We start from the raw sequence: 23,160 nt of genomic DNA, 5'->3' as shown, positions 1-23,160 counted from the left end.
AGTAAATGGGCACTGTTCTTTGAGGGCGCACTGAGTAGTCGGGCCCCGGGCTCTCGGCTCCTCCGGGCCGGAGACCAGGAGGCCGCCATTTGTATTCCCGTCCTCCGGAACTCTACGGAAAGCGATCAGGGAACAAAAGCTCCTGAAAGCAAACCCCAGCGGATTACTCACCCCGGCCCCTGGTAAGGGCGTTGCAATTCCGCCTGGGGCAAAGACACTTGAGAATCACTACACCAGGCCCCTCCCCCCAGAAGATCAACAAGAAATCCAGTCAAGACCAAGTTCACCTACCAAGGAGTGCGGTTTCAATACCAAGGAGAGCAGCAGAATTCCAGAGGAGGAGAAAGCAAAGCACAGAATTCATGGATTTCTCCCTGTGATTTTCTTTTTTTTTTTCCTGTGATTTTTTTTTAGTCTTGCAGTTAATTTAATTTTTTTCTTTGTCATTTTTTTTCTCTTCTTCTGCTAAAATTTTTTTTAACCTTTACCCTTTTCGTTTTTAAAGTTTTTTAACTATAAAAAATATATATATATATAAAACTATATATATTTTAACTATAAAATATATATATATAATATATATATATAAAATATATATATATTTTTTCCTTTTTATATTTTTCTTTATTCGTTTTATTTTTTTAAAGTCTTTTATTTTATTTTATTTCTTTCTTTTTGAACCTCTTATTATTCCCTTTCTCCCCCCTTACGATTTGGGATCTCTTCTGATTTGGTTAAAGCATATTGTCCTGGGGTTGTTGCCACCCTTTTAGTTTTTTACTTGCTCCTTCATATACTCTTATCTGGACAAAATGACAAGGCGGAAAAATTCACCACAAAAAAAAAGAACAAGAAGCAGTACCAAAGGCTAGGGACCTAATCAATACAGACATTGGTAATATGTCAGATCTAGAGTTCAGAATGACAATTCTCAAGGTTCTAGCCGGGCTCGAAAAAGGCATGGAAGATATTAGAGAAACCCTCTCGGGAGATATAAAAGCCCTTTCTGGAGAAATAAAAGAACTAAAATCTAACCAAGTTGAAATAAAAAAAGCCATTAATGAGGTGCAATCAAAAATGGAGGCTCTCACTGCTAGGATAAATGTGGCAGAAGAAAGAATTAGTGATACTGAAGACCAAAGAGAATAAAGAAGCTGCGCAAAAGAGGGACAAACAGCTACTGCACCACGAGGGGAGAATTCGAGAGATAAGTGACACCATAAGACAAAACAACATTAGAATAATTGGGATTCCAGAAGAAGAAGAAAGAGAGAGGGGGGAGCAGAAGGTATACTGGAGAGAATTATTGGGGAGAATTTCCCCAATATGGCAAAGGGAACGAGCATCAAAATTCAGGAGGTTCAGAGAACGCCCCTCAAAATCAATAAGAATAGGCCCACACCCCGTCACCTAATAGTAAAATTTACAAGTCTCAGTGACAAAGAGAAAATCCTGAAAGCAGCCCGGGAAAAGAAGTCTGTAACATACAATGGTAAAAATATTAGATTGGCAGCTGACTTATCCACAGAGACCTGGCAGGCCAGAAAGAGCTGGCATGATATTTTCAGAGCACTAAACGAGAAAAACATGCAGCCAAGAATACTAGGCTATCATTGAAAATAGAAGGAGAGATTAAAAGCTTCCAGGACAAACAAAAACTGAAAGAATTTGCAAACACCAAACCAGCTCTACAGGAAATATTGAAAAGGGTCCTCTAAGCAAAGAGAGAGCCTATAAGTGGTAGATCAGTAAGGAACAGAGACAATAAACATAACAGTCACCTACCTTACAGGCAATACAATGGCACTAAATTCATATCTCTCAATAGTTACCCTGAATGTTAATGGGCTAAATGCCCCAATCAAAAGACACAGGGTATCAGAATGGATAAAAAACGAAGCCCATCTATATGTCGCCTCCAAGAAACTCATTTTAAGCCTGAAGACACCTCCAGATTTAAAGTGAGGGGGTGGAAAAGAATTTACCATGCTAATGGACATCAGAAGAAAGCAGGAGTGGCAATCCTTATATCAGATCAATTAGATTTTAAGCCAAAGACTATAATAAGAGATGAGGAAGGACACTATATCATACTCAAAGGGTCTGTCCAACAAGAAGATCTAACAATTTTAAATATCTATGCCCCCAACGTGGGAGCAGCCAACTATATAAACCAATTAATAACAAAATCAAACACTTCAACAATAATACAATAATAGTAGGGGACTTTAACACTCCCCTCACTGAAATGGACAGATCATCCAAGCAAAAGATCAGCAAGGAAATAAAGGCCTTAAACGACACACTGGACCAGATGGACATCACAGATATATTCAGAACATTTCATCCCAAAGCAACAGAATACACAGTGCACATGGAATATTCTCCAGAATAGATCACATCCTCGGTCCTAAATCAGGACTCAACCGGCATCAAAAGACTGGGATCATTCCCTGCATATTTTCAGATCACAATGCTCTGAAGCTAGAACTCAACCACAAGAGGAAGTTTGGAAAGAACCCACATGGAACATTCTCCAGGGTAGACCACATCCTCAGTCCTAAATCAGGACTCAACCAGTATCAAAAGATTGGGATCATTCCCTGCATATTTTCAGACCACAATGCTCTGAAGCTAGAACTCAACCACAAGAGAAAGTTTGGAAAGAACCCAAATACATGGAGACTAAACAGCATCCTTCTAAAGAATGAATGGGTCAACCGGGAAATTAAAGAAGAATTGAAAAAAATCATGGAAACAAATGATAATGAAAATACAACGGTTCAAAATCGGTGGGACACAACAAAGGCAGTCCTGAGAGGAAAATATATAGCAGTACAAGCCTTCCTCAAGAAACGAGAAAGGTCTCAGGTACACAACCTAACCCTACACCTAAAGGAGCTGGAGAAAGAACAAGAAAGAAACCCTAAGCCCAGCAGGAGAAGAGAAATCATAAAGATTGGAGCAGAAATCAATGAAATAGAAACCAAAAAGACAATAGAGCAAATCAATGAAACTAGGAGCTGGTTCTTTGAAAGAATTAATAAAATTGATAAACCCCTGGCCAGACTTATCAAAAAGAAAAGAGAAAGGACCCAAATAAATAAAATCATGAATGAAAGAGGAGAGATCATAACTAACACCAAAGAAATACAAACTATTATAAGAATATACTATGAGCAACTCTACGCCAACAAATTTGACAATCTGGAAGAAATGGATGCATTCCTAGAAACATATAAACTACCACAACTGAACCGGGAAGAAGTAGAAAGCCTGAACAGACCCATAACCAGTAAGGAGATTGAAACAGTCATTAAAAATCTCCAAACAAACAAAAGCACAGGGCCAGACGGCTTCCCGGGGGAATTCTACGAAACTTTTAAAGAAGAACTAATTCCTATTCTTCTGAAACTGTTCCAAAAAATAGCAATGGAAGGAAAACTTCCAAACTCACTTTATAAGGCCAGCATCACCTTGATCCCAAAACCAGACAAGAATCCCATCAAAAAACAGAGCTATAGACCAATATCCTTGATGAACACTGATGCGAAAATTCTCACCAAAATACTAGCCAATAGGATTCAACAGTACATTAAAAGGATTATTCACCACGACCAAGTGGGATTTATGCAGGGCTGCAAGGTTGGTTCAACATCTGCAAATCAGTCAATGTGATACAGCACATGAATAAAAGAAAGAACAAAGGGGCGCCTGGGTGGCTCAGTGGGTTAAGCCGCTGCCTTCGGCTCAGGTCATGGTCTCAGGGTCCTGGGATCGATTCCCGCATCGGGCTCTCTGCTCAGCAGGGAGCCTGCTTCCTTCTCTCTCTCTCTGCCTGCCTCTCAGTGTACTTGTAATTTCTCTCTGTCAAATAAATAAATAAAATCTTTAAAAAAAAAAAAAAGAACAAGAACCATATGATACTCTCAATAGATGCTGAAAAAGCATTTGACAAAGTACAGCATCCCTTCCTGATGAAAACTCTTCAAAGTGTAGGGATAGAGGGCACATACCTCAATATCATCAAAGCCATCTATGAAAAACCCACCGCAAATATCTTTCTCAATGGAGAAAAACTGAAAGCTTTTCTGCTAAGGTCAGGAGCATGGCAGCGATGTCCATTATCACCACTGCTATTCAACATAGTACTAGAAGTCCTAGCCTCAGCAATCAGACAACAAAAGGAAATTAAAGGCATCCAAATTGGCAAAAAGAAGTCAAATTATCACTCTTTGCAGATCATATGATACTATATGTGGAAAACCCAAAAGACTCCACTACAAAACTGCTAGAACTTGCACAGGAATTCAGTAAAGTGTCAGGATATAAAATCAATGCACAGAAATCAGTTGCATTTCTCTACACCAACAACAAGACAGAAGAAAGAGAAATTAAGGAGTCAATCCCATTTACAATTGTACCCCAAACCATAAGATACCTAGGAATAAACCTAACCAAAGAGGCTAAGAATCTATACTCAGAAAACTATAAAGTACTCATGAAAGAAATTGAGGAAGACACAAAGAAATGGAAAAATGTTCCATGCTCATGGATTGGAAGAATAAATATTGTGAAAATGTCTATGCTACCTAAAGCAATCTACACATTTAATGCAATTCCTATCAAAGTATCATCCATCTTTTTCAAAGAAATGGAACAAATAATTCTAAAATTTATATGGAACCAGAAAAGACCTTGAATAGCCAAAGGGATATTGAAAAAGAAAGCCAACGTTGGTGGCATCACAATTCCGGACTTCAAGCTCTATTACAAAGCTGTCATCATCAAAACAGCATGGTACTGGCACAAAAACAGACACATAGATCAATGGAACAGAATAGAGAGCCCAGAAATAGACCCTCAACTCTATGGTCAACTAATCTTTGACAAAGCAGGAAAGACTGTCCAATGGAAAAAAGACAGCCTCTTCAATAAATGGTGTTGGGAAAATTATCTGGATAGCCACATGCAGAAAAATGAAATTGGACCATTTCCTTACACCACACACAAAAATAGACTCAAAATGGATGAAGGACCTGAATGTGAGAAAGGAATCCATTAAAATCCTTGAGGAGAACACAGGCAGCAACCTCTTCAACCTCAACCACAGCAACATCTTCCTAGGAACATCGCCAAAGGCAAGGGAAGCAAGAGCAAAAATGAACTATTGGGATTTCATCAAGATCAAAAGCTTTTGCACAGCAAAGGAAACAGTTAACAAAATCAAAAGACAACTGACAGAATGGGAGAAGATATTTGCAAACGACATATCAGATAAAGGACTAGTGTCCAAAATCTATAAAGAACTTAGCAAACAACACCCAAAGAACAAATAATCCAATCAAGAAATGGGCAGAGGACATGAACAGACATTTCTGCAAAGAAGACATCCAGATGGCCAACAGACACATGAAAAAGTGCTCCATATCACTCGGCATCAGGGAAATACAAATTAAAACCACAATGAGATATCACCTCACACCAGTCAGAATGGCTAAAATCAACAAGTCAGGAAATGACAGATGCTGGCGAGGATGCAGAGAAAGGGAAACCCTCCTACACTTTTGGTGGGAATGCAAGCTGGTGCAGCCACTCTGGAAAACAGCATGGAGGTTCCTCAAAATGTTGAAAATAGAACTGCTCTATGACCCAGCAATTGCACTACTGGGTATTTACCCTAAAGATACAAACGTAGTGGTCCAAAGGGGCACGTGCACCCGAATGTTTATAGCAGCAATGTCCACAATAGCCAAACTATGGAAAGAACCTAGATGTCCATCCACAGATGAATGGATCAAGAAGATGTGGTATATATACACAATGGAATACTATGCAGCCATCAAAAGAAATGAAATCTTGCCATTTGCGACAACATGGATGGAACTAGAGCGTATCATGCTTATCGAAATAAGTCAAGCAGAGAAAGACAACTCTCATATGATCTCCCTGATATGAGGAAGTGGTGATGCAACATGGGGGCTTAAGTGGGTAGAAGAAGAATCAATGAAACAAGATGGGATTGGGAGAGAGACAAACCATAAGTGACTCTTAATCTCACAAAACAAACTGAGGGTTGCTGGGGGGATGGGGGTTGGGAGAAGGGGGGTGGGGTTATGGACATTGGGGAGGGTATGTGCTTTGGTGAGTGCTGATTCACAGACCTGTACCCCTGGGGATAAAAATACATGTTTATAAAAAATAAAAAATTAAAAAAAAAAACCCTCTAAATTTTCCCTCTCTTCTTAAAGTTGCAGCTCAGATCCTACAAAATTTAGTCAAGATTAACCCTAGTGAATCTCAAAATACTTCACATAATGTCCATCATCACAAAATATTGCTTGTAGCACTCATCATTTGCTAAAAATTTCTTTACTGCCAACTCTCCCTTCCCTGAAATTTGTTGGCTTTGCCAAATAACATTTTAATCACTGAATGTTGCTTTGAAGCTTGTTTTGGTGATTTTATGGTATTTTGCTACCCTAGCTTTTTCACCAATTCCTTCTTCTAAAACATATATAAAGTCAGATAATAAGCTGGAGAAAAAGGCTTTTTGGGATAAAAATTTAGAAATAATTGTTTCATTCAGATATGGTCTGTAAATACAAAAAACATCTATTTGACAAAAAATGTGAAATTCAAAACCTATTTTCATTTTTTCTGAACCAAAAATTATAAAATCAACATTAACATCAAAACTAAAACATGCAAAGTACAAAATGTTTGAAAGCATTTAGGATTAGAACAAAAGAATGCTATAATTCAAGTAAGAGATGACCATGAGCTGTACCAAGGAAATGGCTAAAGACTTGCAGGAGAGGGGAGAAAAGAAAAGACTCAAATAAGAAAAAATTCATAACAATATTCTGGTATTTGAATTTATCTTCTTTATAAAACTGGCTGTTTTGAGAAAGCAGTTAACTCTTATCGATGTGCAATTCTCATCAAGCAATAAGAGAAATTGTTTAACAGAAATGCAATGTTCTCAAAACAATGGGGTGGCTATATTTGTCTTTCAGTTTTATAATTTAGTTTGGATAATTTCTAATTTTTTAAATTTTCATTTATAGAACTGAAGACTATTTTAAAATGTGTTACAGGTGACAAAACTAAATTAAAAAAGCATCTGAAGAATCTTAACAACAGTACATCTATCATGAAAGCTTAAAAACAGTTTAATAAAATTCAGGACAAATAGTTTAATGATGAAAACATTAAAAAAAATCAAGTCTTGAGCTCAATGACATTTCATCTAAATCTAATATTAGTGACCACTTACATTACTCTTTACCATTGGAAATACCCATTTACATTTCTGCCTCTGTCCATATGAAGTAGATGTACTTTAAAATATCTATTTCTCTCACTAAATACAACTAAATTAAGGCTACAAACATAAGAAGCTTCCAAAAGGTGGAGAGAAGAGGGCAAACTGACTACTGACCTCAGCACCCAAGGAAAGATATGGTGGTGAGTTCCCTGGCTTTTTATTTTGCCTCAAATATCCCAAAGTGGATACTAGAGAGGACAGCAACCTGGAATTGTCAATAGATGTAGAAAAAATAAAAAATAAAAAATAAATAAAACTCTAAGAAATGCCTGCTCTCTAGCCAAGGAACCAGGAACAGGGCTACCTAGCAAGACAGAAACATTTAAAGTAGTAACTACTAAGTCAAATATTGCAAAAAATGAGGTATGTGCCACCTCCCACAACAGTAAAGACTGAATGGTAAGATTATACTTCCACCATTGCTAGGCTATAACATGGTACCTCAATCTCCCTGCAGGGTTGGTGTCAGAGGATGCTAATTGAGAAGCCAGGGATTTTCATCTACACTAGAAAGTAACAAATCATGCTTCTGGTATCAGTGAAACCCATTTGGGGATCCTGGACTTCTACTCCTATCTGATGGTAAAAAGGCAACCTCCTCTTCTTACTGAGCAATGTCAGAGAAGGCCTACTAGAGAGTTAGGACCTTCACCACCGCTTGGTAGTAACAAGGCCATGTTTACATTTTGTCAATAAAGGCCACATTAGGAGCACAACTGATGTGTTCCTGTCCTCCCAGCCAGAAGGTTATCAGTAGAGGCCTAGTGGGTAGCCAGAACTCCCACTTATGGCTTCACGTATCAAGAAGCCCTTCTGTCTTCCATGGGTGTCAATGGAGACAGAGTGGAGAATATGAACTTCCTTCACCACCTGGAACTAACAATGAACCAGAGGCTTAAAACATAATAATCAACATGTCCATATTTCTAGTAAAACACTCATCCAACTGACTATGAAATAATCAACCTATGCCAACATAAAGAAAACACAGAAGTCAGAATGACCTGACAAGCACTTTAAAGCAGGTATCATAAAAATTCTTCAGTGAGCATGCTTGAACAAAAATACAGAAAGTCTCAGCGCAAGAATATAATATATAAAGAACCAGATGGAAAAGATACAATACCAAAATGAATAAAGAAATTGAGGAAAGAATCAGGGAAAGAAGACAAACAACTGGAAATTGCTCAATCTGAATAACAGAGAGAACAGACAGAAAAGTGAAATAAGAGAGTCTCAGGGGTCTGTGGGACCATAAAAAAGATCATTTGAGTCATCAGAGTTCTGGAAGGAAAAAAGAAAAGGGGCAGAGCTGAAAAAGTATTCAAATAAATAAGAGCTGAAAATTCTCAAATTTGGCAAAAGACATAAACCTATAAAATCAAGTGCCTAAGAGTAACCAAATAGGATAAATCCAAAGAAATTCATGCCAAAACACATCACAGAAAAACTTCTAAAAACTAAAGACAGAGGAAATCTTGAAAGCAGCAAGAATCAAACACCTTGGGTGATGCTGGTTCCTTCTGGGGACATCACTCATTACCAAGGAAAAGCAAATCAAAACCACAATGAGAGGCCACCTCATACCTGTCGGAATGGCTAAAAGCAAAACACCAGAAACAAGTGTTGGTGAGGATATGGAGAAAAGGAGCCCTCATGCATTGCTGATGGGAATGCAAACTGTGGATATACAGTATATATATTACAACTAAATTACAGTATGGAGTTTCCTCCATACTGTGGAAAATAGTATGGAATTTCCTAAAAAAAAAATAAAAAATAGAACTACCATATGATCCAGTAATTCCACTACTACATATTTACCCAAAGAATATGAAATCAGCAATTCAAAAGGATAAATGCACCCCTATGTTTTATTATAGCATTATTTACAATAGCCAGATTATAGAAGCAACCCAAGTGTCCATTGATAGATGAATGAATAAAGAAGTTGTTTATACACACAATGGAATATTACTGAGCCATGAAAAAGAATACAATCCTGCCATTTGCAACAACATAGGTGAATCTAAACAGTATAATGCTAAGTGAAAGACAAATACTATATGATCTCATACATACATACAATTGAAAACAACAACAACAACAAAAGAAAGAAATAAACCAAAAATAGACTCTGCAATAGGGAGAACAAACTGGTAGTTGACCGAGAAGGTGGTGGTGGGGGATATGGGTAGAATAGGTGAAGGGAATTAAGAGTATACTTATTGTGATGAGCACTGAGTAATAAATAAGATCAATATATTGTATACCTGAAATGAATGTAACAGTGTATATTAATCATATTTCATTTTGAAAAAAGGAAAAGAAACACCTATGTATAGGGAGAAAAACAATTTGAGTGGCAGGGGGTTTTTCATCAGAAATAATGGAGGACAGAAAGAAGTAATGCAAAATAAGGTCAGAAAGAAGTAACACAAAATAAGCATTTTTCAACTGTGGAAAGAAGTTGCCAAACTCAGAATTCTGTATGCAGAAAAATATCCTTCAGGAGTGAAGGGGAAATCAAGACCTCAGATGTAAAAAACTAAAAGACTTTGTCACTAGCAGATCTATCCTAAAAGAGTTAAATTGGAAGTATCCTAAAAGATTTGAATTGAAAAAGATAGAAGGAATTTTAGAGAATCAGGAAGGAAGAATATGATAGAGCAAAAACACAGGTAAATAAATAGACAAATGGAGAGGTCATAGCTAATGGGTATGGAATTTCTGTTTTGAGGTGATGAAAATTTCTAAAATTAACTAAGGAAATGGTTACAAATGATCTGTGAATATACCAAAAATTATTGAACTATGCACTTTCAATGGGTAAATTTTATCTCAATTTTATCTCAATAAAGTTGTTTTTAAAAATCACAATAGTGGTAGCTTAAGGAAAGGGGCACAAAAGGATTTCCTAAGCATGAATGGGCAAGTTTTATATCTTGATCTAGGTGATGGTAACATAGGTGTTACCATATATATCATATATATATATATATATATATATATATATATATATGGTATATATATCTTAGTCAAAATTAATATATCTTAGTCAAAATTAATCAAACTAAACCTTTCAATTTGTGTATTTACTGTTATAGTTATACCACAATAAAGAATATTAGAATAAGAAATTGATAGGTAATCTCGAATTCCTTTCCAAAATGCTTTTTACCAATTTACATTAATAACAACAGTATAGGGGCGCCTGGGTGGCTCAGTGGGTTAAGTCTCTGCCTTCCGCTCAGGTCATGATCTCAGGGTCCTGGGATCGAGCCCCACATCGGGCTCTCTGCTCAGCAGGGAGCCTGCTTTCTCCTCCTCTCTCTCTCTCTGCCTACTTGTGATCTCTTTCTGTCAAATAAATAAATAAAATCTTAAAAAAAAATAACAACAGTATATTAAAATTCAAGTGCTCCACATCTTACTAACTCTAATATTGATAATCTAAGGGACTAAGTATGGGACCCCATTGTGGTTTTAATTATCAATCTGTTATTGTTATTTAGGTCAGTCATTTTTCCCATTGTTTTTTGGATATTCATGTCTCAAAAAATAAGAATTTTCATATCGATTACTCAGTGTTCTACTGGCTTCTTTGACATCTTCTTATTTCTTAGTCACTTTAATGGAAGTCACAAATACCTTCTCTCAAAATGAGTTTTGCCTTCTCTCTTGTTACGGTGCACTTATCATTAATAATAATTAATTATTAATATTATAATTAATTATATTATATGTAATTATACATTAATATTATATAATGTATAATTATATCATAATTATTTATTAATTATAATTAATAAATAATTAATTGTTAATTATTAATAATCTAGAAATTTATGATAGTGTCAAAAGTAACATTTAATTATGCATTTTGTGTGTGTGTGTGTGTGTGTGTGTCTTTTAAAAGAAATACTTCTCTGACACAAGTGGGTAAGTTTGTCTCCTATATTGTCTTTAATCTTCCTGGAAATGGTTTTATGTGTGTGTTATAAGATAGAAATACAACTTTATTTCTAAATTTGCTTTATTTCTCCATATGGCTGACCTATTTTGTTTGTACAATTTATGATAGATTATATCTGTATTCTTTTTTCTATTACATTAATCATTTTGTTTGTATTTTGAGGCCATTGATAGTGCCTTACTATTTATAATTTTATAATAAATATGGATCTAGAAGCCAAAAAACCCCCATTTATTTAGATTACTAGAAAAATGCAAGATAAAGTAATGATGTTTCTTAAATATTTTGTAAGGATGAGGATTTTTTTTTTTTTTTTTTTTTGACAGAGAGATCACAAGTAGGCAGATAGGCAGGCAGAGAGAGATGGGGAAGCAGGCTCCCACTGAGCAGAGAGCCCAATGCGGGGCTTGATCCCAGGACCCTGACATCATGATCTGAGCCAAATGCAGAGGCCTTAACCCACTGAGCCACCCAGGTGCCCCAGGATGAGGATTTTTACCTTTGAATTCCTTAAATGCTTTATTATTGTGGCAAATTAGCCACAAGCAAATGCATCTTTTTAGTTTTCAAATTAATATCCTAAGGGTGAAAATTATTTATTTGCCCTCAACAACATATTATTTTCCATTTTTGCTCTCCATTCATTTAAACAATAATGACCATAGAAATCTACTAGTGGTACCCCAAATTTAATCTTGCTTTCAATTTTGTATATCATTTTATTTGATTCTTAATAATAAAAAATATAAGGTCAGAGAGGTTTAGAATACTAATGACTTCCATTGTCTCTTACTCTAACTTAAGGAATTTCTGATAGCTCTCTAGTAATTGTCATGCCTTTTGACTTGATAATCTGTTTTCTAGACATTAATTGAGAACAAAAGTGTTGGTGGAATGAGACCTATAGTAATTTTAGGCCACATTTTAATAGGAATGAATGCTTGCTTTGTTTGAATACATTTCACAGACAGAAGTATCTGAATGAGGGAGTTATCTCTATTAATGATTTGAACTTTACTACTTTTTATAGTTCTTTTTTTTCCGCTAGCTGTTTTAGAAATTGAGAGTAAACAATGGAAATTAAAAATATGGTACAAGCTTAAGAAATGATACCATAAAACACTGAAATCAGATAATGAAGACTTACCTCTATTTCTTTTCTTAATTTTTCATGTGTCTTTTTCTCTTCTTCAAGAAAACAAGTTTTTTCAGTGATAGATTCTTTTACAGTTATAATTTTATCCTTTAACTCTGTAATGTCTTCCTGTATGTTTACAAAAGTTTAAAATATACAAGTCAAACAATGAATGGTCAATAGAAGTCCAACATTTTTAGTATTTCTATAATTTAAAAAAACTAGCCATCACATTTAATTTTGGTAAACAGAATTAGAATATTTCATAGGTACAAAGAATAAAGAACTGTTATTCAAACAAATAAATCTTTGATTTAAAAACTTAAAATTAAAACTGAAGGTAAATAAGATTTTTTTTTTAAAGATTTATTTATTTATTTATTTGACAGAGAGCGATCACAAGTAGACAGAGAGGCAGGCAGAGAGAGAGAGGAAGGGAAGCAGGCTCCCCGCCGAGCAGAGAGCCTGATGTGGGACTCGATCCCAGGACCCTGAGATCATGACCTGAGCCGAAAGCAGCGGCTTAACCCACTGAGCCACCCAGGCACCCCGTAAATAAGATATTTTAATAAGTGGTAGTCATACTGGCCATTGCACAGAAACAGTGACTAATAATACAGTATATGTTAATTAAATTGAATTTAAATGTAAAAAGGACAAAAACTTAAAATTAAAACAAAATGTAAATAAGATGTAAGAAAAGTAGTAGTCGTAGTGGCAATTGCCCAGCAACAGTGTAAAGGAATCTTTTAAATTCTCTAGCAAGAAACGACAGGTTAAAAAAAAAAAATGACAGGTAATTTAAGTTTATATCTCCCATTGTCTTCAAAAAATGGTATAAAAGTAAAAAAAAAAGATCTTAAGGCACTATTATTAATTGATATTGTCTGTAGAATAGCATTAAGCATAAAAAATTGATTTGAATTCGTCAGATCCATTAGCCTAGGAAGCGAGGGCTTCAACACTTTTGTGAGTCACACTTTCTGAAACAACTGGATTAATTGTTCATTGTAATTTTTTTGACTATATATTTTTATTAATCCACAGGGGATTTGAGAAAAACTCCCTTATGTATTTGTACATTTGGTATAGTTGTTATATAACTCATGTATTTAAGTTTTTAAAAGTTGTGAAAATAGTTTCTGAATCTAGTTATGGACATTTTATTAAGTTAATGATAAGTGTATCGCTTAATAAGTAAGAGTACTTGCAAAAAAGAAGTAATAGAAAAAATTTTGATAAAGGATATTTCAAACCTGTAGTTGTTTTATGTGATTTCCTCCTGGATTTTGGAGATTTTGCATAAGTTCCTCTTTCATTTTTTTTAACTTTTTAACAAGATCTCGTTTTTCATGAAGTACAGTCATGAATGACCATTTGCTTTCAACCGCCCCCAAACCAACTTTATGCTCTTTTATTTTTGCATAGTATTCATTATATCTTATCTTGTGTTCCTCAAAGTCTTCTTGGGCTGCTTCTATGTCAAATTTAAGCTTTACATTTTCTGTATGTAAGGATTTGATTTGAGTTTCCAGGTTCCCACACTGAAGTTTGGCATTTTCTATGGCAGCATCTTGCTGACAAATTTGCTTTTCTATTTCTTTAGTTTCTGCAGAGACAGATGCTATTTGTTTTTCAAGCTCATGGAGTTCATTCTGTAAAATATTTCAATATTATTATTATTAATTCATGATATTCAACATTAGAAGAATGTTATTGTTTTGATCCATATGTCTGTAGCAAAACCACAACATAAAAATACACATTTGTCAGATATAGAAAAATTGATATATTTATTGTATAGGAACCATTCAATAAGTAACAAAATGATTTTATAATGTTAGAGGGAGCTGAGAGTTATATATTTCTTACTTTTTAATGTTCATCTAATTCAAAATCTTAAAATTTCATAATTTGTGTTAACACTTTATAAATAAATAAAAAGTTTTAATTCCTTCTTTCAATATGGATGAAATTATTTATTTTTATTTATTTTTACTATTTATTTATTTATTTATTTTTCTTTCATGATTGCACTTGCTTGAACCGCCAGTACCATAGAAAGAACAGAAGTGGTAAGATCACATATCCTTGCCTTCCTTGCTCCTGGTCTTAGGAGAGAAACATTCACTTTTTCACCATTAGATAAATTGGCTATAGGATTCATAAAGGTACGTAAATGTCCCTTTTTAGATTATGGAAGTTGTACTCCTAATTTGCTAGTTTTTATCATGAATGGATGTTGGATTATGAAAAGTATTTTTTATGTGTCTGTAATTCTCTTTCTAAATATAAATGTACTAATTTGTTCTCTTGCTTAAATCCCACCAAAACCTTCCCATTATCTTTAGTATAATGTCCAACTTTCTTATCATAGTATGTATCTCTCACTACTTCTCAAAACACACCCTATACTATACTGCCACCAAACCACATATACAGCTGACCCTTGAGCAACACATGCATGGGTCCACTTAGAGGCAGATTTTATATACCTAAAAGTACAGTACTATAAATGTATTTTCTCTTCCTTGTGATTTTAAAAAATATATATATTTTACTTATTTGTTTGAAAGACAGAGTGAGCGAGCGAGCGAGAGAACAAGCCAAGGGGAGAGGCAGGGGGTGAAGTTGACTCCACCCTGAGCAGGAAGCCCAGTGCAACTTGCAACTCAGAACTTGATTCCAGGACCCTGGGATTATTACCTGAGCCCAAGGCAGACGTTTAACCGTCTGAGCCACCCAGGTGTCCCCTTCTGATTTTCTTAATGATATTTTTTTTTCCTCTAGCTGACATTATTGTAAAAATATAGTATATAAAACATGTAACTTAAAAATATGTCTATTGGTAAGTCTTCTAGTAAATAGTAGACTATTGTAGTTAAATTTGGGGTGAGTCAAAAGTTATATGTTGATTTAACTGGCTCAGGGTAGCACTCCTAAACTCCACATTATTCAAGAATCAACTGTAGTTCTGTGAATGTATCAAATGCTCTTTCAGGCTTCTGTGAATTTTCTCAGGATCTTCTTGCCCAGAATACCATCCTTCTCACACCCAAACCTTAAACCTGTCCTAGATAGCCAATATTCAAGTGAACTCCAGCTGTCTTCTTTTTTTAAACCCAATAGAAACTTCACTTTGTGATCATTCGTTTAGCGTTAAATGTGTTCATGCCTTCATTGTTGACATTACTACCCTGCGTATATTTATTTATTTATTTATTTGTCTCCCTCTTCAATAGATGAGTGAGGACAATGTTTGGCAAAATGCTTAATAAAATGTAGTTTATTGATATAAGTGAAATAACACCTGTGAAACTCATTGGAGAGTGAGAAATTTTACAGAAAATTTCTTTATAAAGAGCTAAGACATTATTATTTTATATTCTCTTGCAAAAAAGTATTCTTTTCTAAAAGTAACTATACAATGTAAATATTTATGAGATCCATATTACCATGGTAGTATAATTATTAATCATCATATCTCTGCTGATACATTAATACCTAAAACCAACATCAAAATCTACCTCTATACTGTCTACCAGGGCCCCAGCAGGATACTGTACATATATTTACAAATATTAACTCATTTAATCTTCATGAAAACCTTGTAGGCAGGTCATACTATTATCTCTATTTTACAAATACAAAAACAGAAGCACAGAGAAATTAAACAATGGAGCTAAAAGCAGCAAATCTTGCCTTTCAAACTAGGCTGCTGGGTTCTAGAGCCTATTTTTCAGTTCCATAATATATTTAATAATAATCTTTAAGAAACACATAGTAAATATACTATTTCCATTTTTCTTTAGCTATATTAAGAGTATAGTTATATCTAATTGTGCTGCATACAAAAAACAAGTATGGCTTTTCCAATTCCCCACAGTGGAATCATGAATACATTATGAAATATAAGGAACACAAAAATGTTTCTCATCACCTTGTAATGTTCACTGTCAACTAATAGCCATGGCTTTAAGAACACTGGCTTAAAAACTTAACCTTTCTTCAGTTTAACATTTTAGGAAAAACTGAAATAGAAGTGAATTTAAAATAATTCTATGTGATACATTGGGCTTTATATGTACATACTACAGTTCTAAGGACATTGCTGAATCTTTGTATATTGGGTGTGTGAAATGTTCCATGAAACTAAAATACTTGTATAGACTTCACTTTGGGATAATAGAATAATTAAGAAGGAGTAAACATGAAAAACAGGAGTTTCAAATAGCCTCCCAAATTAAGTATCCTTCATAACTTCCCTGTTAATAATTCAATATCATTTTAAAGACAGTATTGACTCATTTAAAAGACTATATGAAGTAGATTACCTGCAAATGGAACAGAACTTTTTTGTTTTTTTCTATTTCTGATGTTTGTGATTGTTGTTGCTTTGCAACTTGCTCTACAGCATCAGTTAATGAAGATGTGCCTTGGTTAGCCAGAGCTAGACAAAAGAATAAAGTACATAAAACTGTAAGTTGCAAACACTCTAAGAAAGTTATTGTTTCTTCACTCAAAGTCATGAAAAATGTGATATGTCTCATAAATAAAGTAGATTCAGAATTGGTAATATTCCCTTTCTGATTATAAGCAAAACCAAAATCAAAAGCCATAATAATACACAATGCAGAATAGCCTAACATAATGTTATACCTGTTCCTGTATGGAAAAGTATAAATATTTTGATTGTCCCCTTTTTTTTTTATCCAGACCACTTACACATATGCATAATTACAGTGCTACCATAATAAGTATACAGCAATTATAGTTGATGAATTTTCATTAAAGGCCTGTTGTTATGCCTTTTCTAAATACCATCTAAGTGTCCTCCTGGAGAAATTTAATAGCTTCCTTCTATTGCATTTGGCTATACATTTTAACAAAATTATCCTATCATACTACCTTTTTGTTGCTGCTTATCCTTTAATTATTTCTTTCTTTTAAAAAATAATTTATTTCTTAAGATTGCTTCATTACCTTCTTCAGGAACTCCTTGACTCTTCCTTTCTTTGTTGCCTGACATTCTACTCTGTATCTTTCTCTCTTTTTGGTTCACTTTCTTTAGGCCTATAAAATAATCAATATTGATAATTTTTCACTTTTCTGTCTTTTTTTCTCCTGTCATATATCCTGGTGATCCTGAAAACAACTGTTCACTAAAAGGACAAGCCAGAATCTTGCCTTCTCTCTTATATGCTGCATGCAATTCTTTTAGTAAAACTTATTGGTTCTACCTTTAAATTATATTGGAATCCACTCACTGCTTGCCACTTTTAAATACTATTACTAGAGAGGATTCTGTCATAACATTCTTTAAAACATGACCTCTCCTCCTTCATTTTCCATTTCCTTATCCTGCCTCATTTTTCTTTATTTTTTATTCATTATTTTTATAAACATATAGTGTATTATTTGCCCCAGGGGTACAGGTCTGTGAATCATCAGGCTTACACACTTCACAGCACTCACCATATCACATACCCTCCCCAATGTCCATAACCCAACCACCCTCTCCCTACTCCCTTCCCCCGCAGCAACCCTCAGTTTGTTTTGTGGGATTAAGAGTCTCCTATAGTTTGTCTCTCTCCCCATCCCATCTTGTTTCATTTATTCCTTCCCTACCCCCCAGACCTACCACTCTGCCTCTCAAATTCCTCATGTCAGGGAGATCATATGATAATTGCCTTTCTCATTGACTTATTTCACTCAGCATAATACCCTCTAGTTCCATCCATGTCATTGCAACTGGCAAGATTTCATTTCTTTTGATGGCTGCATTATATATATATATATATATATATACCACATCTTCTTTATATATTCATCTGATGATGGACATCTAGGTTCTTTCCATAGTTTGGCTATTGTGGACAGTGCTTCTGTAAATATTCGGGTGCAAATGCCCCTTTGGGATCACTACATTTGTATCTTTATGGTAAATACCCAGTCATGCAATTGCTGGCTTGTAGGGTAGCTCTATTTTCAACTTTTTGAGGAAACCCCATGCTGTTTTCCAGAGTGGCTGCACCAGATTGCATTCCCCAAAACAGTGTGGGAGAGTTCCCCTTTCTCCTCATCCTCTTCAACATATGTCATTTCCTGACTTGTTAATTTAAGCCATTCTGACTGGTATGAGGTGGTATCTCATTGTGATTTGATTTGTATTTCCCTGATGCCAAGTGATGGTGAGCATTTTTTCATGTGTCTGTTGGCCATCGGGATGTCGTCTTCGCAGAAATGTCTGTTCATGTTTTCTGCTCATTTCTTGATTGGATTATTTGTTCTTTGGGTGTTCAGTTATAGATTTTGGATACTAGTTATTTATCTGACATGTCATTTGTGAATATCTTCTCCCATTATGTCAGTTGTCTTTTGGTTTTGTTGACTGTTTCCTCTGCTGTGTAAAAGTTTTTGAGCTTGATGAAGTCCCAATAGTTCATTTTGGCTCTTCCTTCCCTTGCCTTTGGCTATGTTTCTAGGAAGAAGTTTCTGCGGCTGTGGTCGAAGAGATCACTGCCTATATTCTCCTCAACAGCATCCTTTTGCTTAATAGCATTTGTCACCATTGATATTTTACATGGATTTGTTTCTTTTTTTATTTCCTTATACTAATGTAAGCTCCATAAGGGTAGAGACCTTAGAACAATGCCTGGCACTTACTTAATAGGTGTCTATTTATAGTCTATCTCCACTCCAGTTTACCTTGTTCTAATGATAGAATTATGCTCCTAAAATACTGTTCCTACCATATCAACATCCCAGACAGTCTTTCAACTCCATCATAGATGGCATCTTCTTTAAGAAGTCTTTCTTGGGGCACCTGGGTGGCTCAGTGGGTTAAAGCCTCTGCCTTTGGCTTAGGTCATGATCCCAGGGTCCTGGGATGGAGTCCTGCATCAGGCTCTCTGCTCAGCAGGGAGCCTGCTCCCTCCTCTCTCTCTGCCTGCCTCTCTGCCTACTTGTGATCTCTGTCAAATAAATATTTTTTTTTTTAAAAAGAAGTCTTTCTTGGTAGATATGATCCTTCCCTCTCTTTAGTGCAATTGTTTCTATATCTCTATTATACCATGATAACAGTTTAGGTCATAGAGTAAGATAGAACTAGCTTTGAACTCGGGTTGTACCACTTACTAGTTCATTAGGTAAATTCTTTCCAATCTGGGCCTCAAGGTCCTTATCCTATAAAACAGAAACAATAGTAATACCTATCTCATTGGGAGGACTAAATGAAATAATGCATGACATCATTTAGTAAATTCCTGCTACTCAACAGTTTTTATTCTTACTATTTCCATTATTATCTACTGTATCTCTCCATTAGACTGTAAGCTCCAGGCAGACAAATATAATGTCTTATTCATTTCTGTATTCCTTAAAGAATTTGGTGGAGAAATGCAAAAAATGAAGAAAATTAGATTTACATAATAAAAAAATAACATAACTGGTACTTCTTGATCTCTATATCTGAAGCAATATGAACTGAAAAACTCTTGGGTGTCATTTATTTAAATCAACTAATTGTGAAAGGATATCTACTTTAAAATTGGGGAAGTTTGAGGGGCACCTGGGTGGCTCTGTCAGTTAACTGTCTGCCTTTGGCTTGGGTCATGATCTGATCATGGGTAGAATTAAGTACCAAGTGAGACTACCTGCTCAGGGGTGGAGTTCACTTCTCTCTCTCCATTTGCCCCTCTTCCTGCCACCCCCCCCCCCGCAAACAAACAAAATCTTAAAAAAAAAAATAAATTGGGAATTTTATTTTTTTCTGGATCTCTATTGTAGAATGGACAAAAGATAAAAACGAAAATAAACTACTGCCATCTACTGATAATGCATTACAATGGCTTAAATTAATGAAAACAGAGTTTAGACAGTATCAATTACTCTTTCATTCAAGCCACATATGTAGGTATATATAATATGCAAAGTATTGTGAGGAATATAAGATGAATTAAGTGACTCTGATAAAAAAAAAATACCTATAGTATTCCATAGTAAATGTCCAATTTACATATGAAACAAAATCATTTAGAAAAAATACTTTCAACTAAAATAATTAGTTTTACAGTAAACAGTGTAATGCACATGTTATATTAAACTACCATTCTTTTATAACTATAGTCAACATTTATTGAGTACTTGCAAGTAACTAGCATTTTTCTAAGTGCTTTTACATGAATTATCTTTATTTCCCCTCAGAGCAATCCTATAAGCTAAATACTATTTTTACTTATATTTTGTAGATGAATAAACTCAAGACTTGGAGAAATTAAGAAATTAGCCAAAAACCACACATCCAACAAGTAGGAAGGATGTAATTTGAAACTATTAGGATCCAAATTACATTTATTAGGCACTCAATATGTACTAAAGCACTAGGATAATCATGATTTGTGCATTGTCTCTTTTGCATTGAAGAGGCAAGGCCCTCTATGTGACCCTTGGAAGAATCTGAAATGGCCATGTTTCGAGTTTTTGGAAACTCATCATCTGGTACCTCTTCCAAGTTAATGACCAAAATAAAGCAAGTTTATCAAACTACTCTGCGGCCTTCGGGAGCTTTTAGCTTAGAAGAATTAAGAGGAGGCAAATGTGTATGTGCACCCATGTCACATAAGCACTGTTTTTCATTCTGAATGGAAAAAGCTGTCATATGAACCTGCTAGGCAGTTAAAGTAGTTAAGTTTATAATTTCATTCTACCCTTTTAGAATAGATACTTTATCAGAAAACACATACTTTTTTCTTGTGTGAAATTGTTTTCTAAGTGGGAGGTGGGCTTAATATCTAAAGCTGGTATTTAACTGAGAAAGCCACAAAATTAGCCTGGGGAAAGATGAGATTAAAGAGTTCCCTGGTATCAAGCAAATTTTAAACTATAATTTGTCAGAAACATGATGAAATCAGATTTGAGTGGTTCAATTCCAACAAGATAATAGTGATAAAAATGTGACACACTACAAATGAGTAAAAACGCACATTTCAGGTAAAAGCAACAACATGTCTTTTCAACCATATGTTTTCAAGAGAAGTTACAACATTGTCAGAGTCATCCAAAGGAATTAATTAACTGAATCATAAAAAATGTATTCACATCTATTATTTACTTGTGTGTTAGGATCTGGTAGGACTAGGCATTACCTCTTTTTTGACTAGGCAACGTGACTAAGGTTTCAGACTGCTGAAAACAAAACAAAACAAAACAAAACAAAAAACCCAGAGGATTTGTACCATTCCTTAACTTCCTATTAAAGACAATACAGGCAGCTTTAATACATTATCCACATTGCTTTTAGCTTTCCATCAAAGATGAGATTTCTCTGAATTTCCTGATAGTACTGGACTACCAAATGTGTCCTTGTAAAGTGTAGACATACAGAGACTGATCAGCAGCTTGAATCCAAGCTTTAAGGGATGGCTGGGCCACTGTTTCAAATTGAAATGAGAAGCCTATGATGAAATTCAGTCATAACCTACCTGCTTGCTTCAATGAGAACAGTAAGAAGCAAGGTCTTCTGTTACTCTATAAGTAAGCATGATTTCAAAACCATGAGGAGCTTGTAGTGGGTTGAACAGTATACCCCCAGTCCCAATATGTCCATGTCCTACCCTCCAGAACCTGTGAATGTGGTCTTATTTGGAAAAACAGTCTTCGTAGATGTAATAAGGTATCTTGAGATGAGATCATCCTGGATTTAGGGTGGATCTAAATGTGCCTAAATTTAGGGTCCCACCTAAATCCAATGACAGGTAAGAGACTGTTTCTATTCTGTTTCTATAACTTTGAGAGAATACATTTTATAATGACTCTCTGGTTAAACTGACTTTAAAAAAAAGCAGATTTAGAGAAAATTTATATACTATTAAGTTCCTTATAAAGTGTACACTTATACACTTTATAAAGTATACACATTATAGTGTTTTTTTTAAAGATTTTATTTATTTGACAGACAGAGATCACAAGTAAGCAGAGAGGCAGGCAGATAGAGAGTGAGAGAAGGAAGCAGGCTCCCTGCTGAGCAGAGAGCCCGATGTGGGACTCGATCCCAGGACCCTGAGATCATGACCTGAGCCGAAGGCAGCGGCTTAACCCACTGAGCCACCCAGGCGCCCACATTATAGTGTTTAATTGACTTTTTTAGTTTATTGCTAGGCTATGGGTCCAGACTACATCAATGAGAGGGTTTCTTTTGTATGAACAAAATGCTAAGGAAGAAGCAATTAATTCTGCCTGATGAGGGAATGGAGATTCAGGGAAAGTTATGATTGAGCTTGGAAGATCTTAACAAGTAGCAGTTAGATAAGCATAAAAAGAGAAGGGTGTTCCAAGAAGGAACAGCCTTTAGTTTGAATGGCTTGGGAATAAGGCAGTTGTTTTTTTAAAGCTAATTATGCATCTGAATCATCTGTATGGATTAAAACAAAATAAACATCAAAGAAAAACATGCCCAGACTTGACTCCTAGAGATTCTGATTCAAATGTATATTGAATGGAATCCCTAGATTATTTTAAGTTCTGTTTGTAGTTCTGATGTGCAGCAGGAGAACCACTGGAATGGGGTGAATGGAGACGAGGTAGGTGATGAGGCTAAATAGTCTAGGAACAAATGGTGAAAAGAAATGTTATGTAAATACAACACAATGACAAACTCTCTTCCCTGGCAGCTTTCCTATTTTGAATTACTTTTAATTTTTTTACTGCTGGGTGCCTGGG

The 23,160-nt window shown here is 35.1% G+C and overlaps 1 protein-coding gene across 9 annotated transcripts in view; it reads right to left on the bottom strand.

Moving 5' to 3' along the window:
- CCDC122 (coiled-coil domain containing 122) overlaps positions 1 to 23,160 on the bottom strand; it is a 42,285-nt gene that overhangs the window by 16,940 nt on the left and 2,185 nt on the right. For 5 of the 9 annotated variants that reach the window (XM_082701331.1, XM_082701333.1, XM_082701334.1 and 2 more), the window contains exons 2-6: positions 19,579 to 19,626; positions 17,425 to 17,514; positions 16,776 to 16,891; positions 13,698 to 14,096; positions 12,454 to 12,570 (exon numbers count right to left, since the gene is read on the bottom strand). In XM_082701331.1, the coding sequence (XP_082557457.1) occupies positions 12,454 to 12,570; positions 13,698 to 14,096; positions 16,776 to 16,891; positions 17,425 to 17,470 (678 nt within the window). In that variant the 5' untranslated portion in view covers positions 17,471 to 17,514; positions 19,579 to 19,626. The remainder of the gene's footprint in view (positions 1 to 12,453; positions 12,571 to 13,697; positions 14,097 to 16,775; positions 16,892 to 17,424; positions 17,515 to 19,578; positions 19,627 to 23,160) is intronic. The other 4 variants (XM_082701338.1, XM_082701337.1, XM_082701336.1 and 1 more) reach the window with 2 other exon arrangements.

Source organism: Mustela nivalis (genome assembly GCF_964662115.1).
Source record: "Mustela nivalis genome assembly, chromosome: 15".
NCBI classification, from domain to species: Eukaryota; Metazoa; Chordata; class Mammalia; order Carnivora; family Mustelidae; genus Mustela; species Mustela nivalis.
This window is presented reverse-complemented; position numbering and strand designations above follow the sequence as displayed.